At 32.9% G+C, this 6,746-nt stretch overlaps 1 protein-coding gene across 1 annotated transcript; it reads right to left on the bottom strand.

Annotated features, from left to right (window-relative positions):
- Window positions 1–1,845: 1,845 nt before the first annotated feature.
- On the bottom strand, window positions 1,846–3,916 carry LOC130941637 (aspartyl protease family protein At5g10770). The gene is made up of 2 exons (XM_057870201.1): window positions 3,665–3,916; window positions 1,846–3,319 (listed from the first exon to the last, which is right to left on the bottom strand). Exons 1-2 carry the CDS (start codon window positions 3,825–3,827, stop codon window positions 2,073–2,075), a joined length of 1,410 nt encoding a protein of 469 aa, XP_057726184.1. The 5' UTR covers window positions 3,828–3,916; the 3' UTR covers window positions 1,846–2,072.
- Between the last annotated feature and the right edge of the window lie 2,830 nt (window positions 3,917–6,746).

Genomic DNA, 6,746 nt, shown 5'->3' with positions numbered 1-6,746 from the left:
GGTATCTCTCAACTTCCAAGGGCTTTTAGATTCCGTGCACCGTGCCTACTGATCCACTCACTTGTCACCATCGCTTTTTATCATTTTCCATAAACTTTGCCCGTTTCCCGTAACTATAAGAAAAAAAAGTTTTGTTTAGGTTATTTTTTTAACAAATACATAGTAAATAACGAAATATATTATACATTTAAATTTTATATATCTTTTGTAAGAAAAATTCAATTGATAATATACACACATGTTAACTACATATATCAAATATTCCTAAAAAAACGAACTAAATATATCAAATAAATTTAACATTTAGACAAAGATAATATAAATACTTATTTTATTAATATAACAATACATGATTAATCCATATATAAATTTTTTTATATTATTAATTTATTAAAATTAATTTTTTATTAAATACATTGGTAACATATTAACATAATAAAATATTTTTATGTAAACTCTCTTAATATATTTAAAATAATATTTAATTTTCTCCTTTTCGGATTAAAACCTCTACTCAGATTACATTTATATACTAAAATGATCTTTAATATTCTAATTGCATTATTAAAATTTGAGATTGTACTCAGTTTGGTTCCAAAATTTAAGGTCAAATTTAAATTAATGAGTAATTATCCAAATCAGTAAATAAAGATTTTAAAAATAGACATTTTAGTTTTTAAAAAAAATTAATAAAAAATATTTCTAAAATTTTATTCTAGTAAACAAGTCAAAATTTCAGTTCATTTTTTAATAGAATAATTATCCAGATCAGTTCCCAAAAATTTTAAAAATAGACAAAGATGATGAAATTTTTATTTCTCAGAAGAATATGCAAATGATATTTTGAAGAAATTTCAGATAAAACACTCAAAACCAGTTTCTACTCCGGTCAAAGAAAAGTTCAAATTGTTGAGAAAAGATAAAAGAAGAGCAGTAAATTCCACATACTATAAAAGAATTTTTTGATATATCAAAGGTACTTTAAATGATGAAATTTATTATGAGAATATATACTAATGAAATAAAGCTTGTTGGCTACACTGATAGTAATTAGATCGGAGATATAGAAATAAGAAAAAGTATTTTAGGGTTTGTATTTCATTTTGGTTCTTGTGAAATTTCATGGTCGTCAAAGAAACAACCAGTAGTAGCACTCTCAAAGCAGAAGCAGAATATATAGCAGCAACAAGTTGTGCAACGCAAGCAGTTTGGCTAAGAAGAATTATTGAGGAATTGAACGAGAAACAAAGTACTCTAATGACGATATTTTGCAATAACAAGTCAATTATTGCACTTTGCAAAAATCCAGTATTCTATGGAAGATCGAAGCATATTGATATTCGATTTAAAGGAGGCAATGTTGATTAAAAATTTTAAATCAACTTGCATGAACTAAAATCTTCATGAAACATAGTTAAAGAATTGAAGAAGCAAAGTTTGAATTGAAAACAGTAATCAATTTATTTACTAGAAGATGATAAAAATTTGAAGAATTACATAAAATGTTTAAGAGAGGTATTTGATTATTAAAAATAATGACAAAGCATGCAAACTCTACAAATTTTATGATCATCACTAATGTAGTCTTAGTAATTAAGAAAAAAATTATTATTTTATTAAAAAGTTTTAGTCTATATAAAGTCATACAAACTTTGTGTATTTGGTGTATTTCAAATAATAAAAATTGTGTTACGAGAATTGGGAGGTGCTCCTTTGTTTTATGAGTGTTAGTAAATTTGAGAGATAAAAAATAATAGTATTATTTATGTGAGTGATTGATTTTGCGGTTAATATAACGTCGGTATTATACTAACATGGTATCCGTTCCTCGTGTTAATTGGACAGATATATTTAAGAAACTCGATATAGTCCATTTAGGCATTTACAGTTCAGTCGAACCTCATTTAAATTACAATGAGATTGCGCCACCAAAGGGAAAACAACAATAATAATGATAATAACAAATTAACAATAATATAGTGGAGGACAATGTTACTCATGGGTGTAGTGGAGTAGAGCCTTACGAAAATGGAGAACATAGAGTGAAAGAAGCGAAGGGGTGGTGGTTGAATTCAATTGAAAGTGAAAGTGCAAGGGTCTGCAGCAAATCCAAGCCTGTTGTTTTTGGTATCATATATAACCCTCTGGTTCCTCTGCTGGTAGTTCCCAACAATGGGTGTGTCGTACTCATCGGAGAGGCTTGCTAGCGCCAGGCAGACACGGGAGGCATCCTCTTTCACCACGTACAGTATGCCACTGACGTCCACGTTCATGCTCACCTCCTCAAAGTACAATCTTATGCTGGGTATGTTCACTTCCTCATACCCGGTGAGATTGAAACACGTGTCCAATATGGAGAACCCGGGCGCCGACGGGTAATCCGAAAATTGTCTCAAGAACTCTGCCTTGACTGCTCTGTACATGGACGGAGCCAGTCTTGTGATCACCGTCCCAGAGTCAATGAGGGTCCCCTTCCCGAAACTGGAGGCCTGCAGCAGAGGCACACCACCAACACTGATGGTTGTGAGGTTGAGTATGTAGAAGCTGGAAAGCTGCGGATCAGAGAGCATCCTGGCGTAGGCAACATTCTTGAAGAGAGAAGAGGAGTCATTCCCCATGACGAGCGACCCCGAAGCTCCGGTGTCAGGCGAAGGCAGGCAGTATGAGAAGACTCCTCCCAAGGTGGAACTGGTTTGAGAGACGATGGAGAGGTGGCTCCTCCCCAGGCCCATAAGGCCTGATGCGAGTCCGAATAAGCCTTTGTTGTTCCTGCCGCAACCAAACACGAAATCGGTGATCCAAACCCCTCCGACGCTGAGGTGCTCTACTCCTAATTCTCCCGAGGTGTAGGAGCCATCCCCATAGTTAACGACATAGTCACAATTAGTTGCAGTTGCACATGCTCCCGGCGGAGCTGGAATTAGGGTGCGACAGGTTGTTGAATTGCAGAGAATGGATTGGTAGGAAGGGGAGCTTGAAGGCTGGAAGAGAGGGCCTTGTTGGTCATAGCAGGAGTCACATGGCTGGCACTGCACCCACGTCAAATCGCTTCCTGTGTCAACTATCATGCTCACATTCTGCCCACCCAACCCCAGAGTCACTACATAGTTAAGCGTTTCCAATTTCATGCCTGAGCTTATCGGAATCTCATTGTTTTTGTTTTCCTTGTCTGAGTCAGACGCACCCCGAATGCGGCTTTGAATTGCGCGGACACGAAGGTCATCCTGCGCCAACTGTTTCCGATGGCTCCTTTTCTCAGAGACAGAGGAACAGTGTCCTGTGTCCTTCATTTCCAGTATGATGGCACCTTTCACCTTTCCTGAGAATGAATTCAATTAGAACCTCATCCATTGCTAACTAAGCTTTCTTAGCTTGAAAGACTCCAAAGAAGGTGAGACTAGAGAGACCAGTAATGATGGATGTTTTGCTTTACTTTATTAATATTATATCTAATGTAATTTGTTATGTACTACTCTGGTACTCCGGTGCGTATATATATACTTGTAAACAAATACCAATACAACATACAATTCTTTCATTTTTGCATCCCAATAACAATAAGGAATCATAAAAGCAAGTACCAAGTAGCATAGTGCAAGAAAAGAAAAGGAAAAAAAGGAAAGGAAATAATGAATTAACTATCAAAGATATCTATCAAGCTCACTTGCTTCCGGTGGGTGGCAGCCAAGATTCTGTTTCCTCTGCGATTTTCGCATGTTCAAGTTAAAGGTCATCTCTTCAAAGGAGTGAACCTCATTTGCGAGTATGATGAGGTAAATACCAACAAGAGAGAGCAAGACAGGCAACGCGGTTGTTGCCTCCGCCATAGATGCAATGCACTGGTTTGTGTGAGAGAGAGATTGTTTTAGTAAAGGCCTCACCTAATTATAATGGAGGCGAGGGTGAGATTCTGACTTGCGAGTGATGGATTTTGGCGTGAGAACAAAAGAGGAAAGGCTGGCTTTGAGACCCCACTTGTGCATGAGAAAATTATTGGAGTTTCACGTGCACATTTTGAGAACGCAAAACTGATGTGTTGTTGCTGATCCTGATCCCCTAGGGATTCTGATCCTCTTTGTAGCTTTAATCCATATATAGTTTATATAGTACTTTTTTTGGTCGTATATAGTACTTAATTAAAATTGAAGGACTACTAATCTTCTGATTATTTTAATGGAAGATTTAATAGTGTGATTCCTCTATTATATATCTTCGTCAATTTACAATTAGGGCGGAACTAAATATAACTTTAGGGAGGGATAATTTTATAATAAAATAAGGTTAAAATAAAAATGGTAGAGAGTTAAACTAGAGAAGAATAAAAATTATAGAGAGTTAAACTAAAGAGGAGTGTTAGGGACTGTAAATTTTGTGATTTGTAGTTATTAATTAATTATTATTGATATTTTTAATAATGTGAAATTTTATCTAATGATATGTGATTACTCACTTTTCTTTTGATAGTTAAGTGATAGTCAAATTTTATTAAAAATATTGATCCTAGACCTTTTTTTAAACTAAAATTTATATACAATTTGTATAAAAAATTAAAATTTAGGAAGACTATTATCCATTTTTTTTCCCATAGTGAGGCTCTGTCTGTCTTTACAAATTACAACTATTATTTGCATAATTTCATTTTTTGTGTAGTAATAATTCATGGGCAAACACTCATAAATAATTGAGAGGAGTGAATACTCATTTTGCCATTTTTTGTTTGATATTTATTTTTGTAAAATTAATTAGTGTTAACTTAGAATTGTAGACTGATCTTTTTTAATGAAAAAGTATTTTGTTTTCATAAATAAAATATTTTTATTCAATTTTAAATTTATTTCGATATATCTTTTTTAAAAAAGTATTTCTATTAAAAAAACAAATAATTTATTTTTTTAAAAGCTAACAATATCTTATTTAAAAAAAATAAAAAATATTTGTAATACTTATTTTTTTTAAAAAGACTATCCAAATATAAAATAAATTTGTCTATTAAAAAAATGTTTTTAAAAGAATAAAAAATATTTTGTTTAAAAGTGAATATTTTTCTCTTAAGACCTTAATCAACTAATTTGTTTATGTAAGTGACAACTACAAATAACAGATTTTTCTTTATTTTTTTTTTATTTTTTCATATACATTGATAATTTGTTGTATAAAAATTAAGAAATATTATTGAATTTTAATTTTTTTTTACTTATAAAAATTAACAGAGGATATACATATTAAAAAGAATGATATTATTAATTGTTGTTAGTAATCTTATCTATATTTATTACTAGTTATTTTAAAATGTTAAAATTTGAATCTTTGGTGTTATATTTACATGGTTGGTTGACATTAATATTGTCATTTGTTGTATATATTTTAAATAAAATATTGTATCAACCTTTTTATTATCTATTATTAAATAGGTTATGCACATTTTTTAATAATAATGAGTTTATATGAATTATAATAGTTAATTCAAATTGAGTACACTTCAAATTTAATATATTTTTTTGTGACCGAAATAAATTAAACAAAGAAAAATGAAACAAATAAAATAAGGAACCGCTTAAATAGATAGACAGTTCCATTTAAAACTACTCTTAAACTCTTCCTAAAGTGAAAGAAGCTCTACATGCGAAAGTTGTAACTTCATCGCTATCTTTGCCATAGTATCTGCAACCGTGTTTGCATCTCTCATAATCAAACGAAAGTCAACACGCCAATTCCAATGCATGATATCTCTAATTTTGAGCACCAATGGATCAATAAACCCAAAACCATCTTGAGTAACAAGATTAAATGCTTACACACAATCCGTCTCACAAATAACATCTCGTTGACCCACATCCAAGCTAAGAGATATCCTCTCCAAATAGCAAACAATTCTCCTTGAAGAATACTATTACTTTCAATCATTCCCAAACACCCCTTTGCCAACTCTTATTACAATCTCTAATAACACAAGCAAAACCAACACTATCACCCGAACCAAAATAACTAGCATCACAATTAATCTTAAAAGTATCAATGGATGGGGGATTCCAAAAACCATTTAGAATAGAGGGAATGGACATACGTTATAATTCAAAAATATTCCTAAGCTCCTTTTCTGAAATTAATGCCAGACAAATCACTTTTTCCGGAGGCCAAGTTTCATAGGGATTAAAGATGTCATTATTCCTTACTCGCCATATCCACCAAAGTCCCGAAAAGAACTTTAATGGATGTTCTCTGCTATAATACAAGAACCAGCTCTTCAAATCCAAAGGATGACAAGAAATATCCAACCTATACCAGACAAGCTGAGCTTTTGGACAATCGTGAATGCAATATAAAACCGATTCCTGGCTAGAAAGACATCTTGGACACCTATCCGATGACGACATCCCTCTTCTAAAGCAAAAACTTACAGTAGGAAGAGCCTCCTTAAGACACAACCAAGCCAAAAACTTATGCTTTTCCCAAACAAGCTAATGCCAAAGCCAAAGCCAGTTTTCCCGCTCTTCCCAACCAAACAGCTGCTTACACAACCACAAGTAACCATTGCATGAGTCATAGACTTTGGCAGCAGACCCACTCCAATACCAACCCACTTCCGGACCTGCTTGTTCATCTGGATTGTAAGAGAGAATATTACCTTTCAGATCTTGAGATAAAGGAGAATAAAGAGTATCCAAATGCCACCTACCAACCGAATCAGAAATGTGAACATAATCCATCTCATTAGATAACCGTCCTTCTCTTCTCCAGCTAGAAAA

This window comes from Arachis stenosperma, chromosome 7 (assembly GCF_014773155.1).
Source record: "Arachis stenosperma cultivar V10309 chromosome 7, arast.V10309.gnm1.PFL2, whole genome shotgun sequence".
NCBI classification, from domain to species: Eukaryota; Viridiplantae; Streptophyta; class Magnoliopsida; order Fabales; family Fabaceae; genus Arachis; species Arachis stenosperma.
The sequence above is the reverse complement of the archived record's forward strand: the minus strand, read 5'-3'. Positions and strand labels throughout refer to the sequence as shown.

Coding starts and splice junctions, on each gene's coding strand:
- LOC130941637 (XM_057870201.1), bottom strand. CDS start 3,827: ATGGCGGAGGCAACAACCGCGTTGCCTGTCTTGCTCTCTCTTGTTGGT. Junction 3,320..3,664: donor CTGCCACCCACCGGAAGCAA/GTGAGCTTGATA, acceptor ATTCATTCTCAG/GAAAGGTGAAAGGTGCCATC.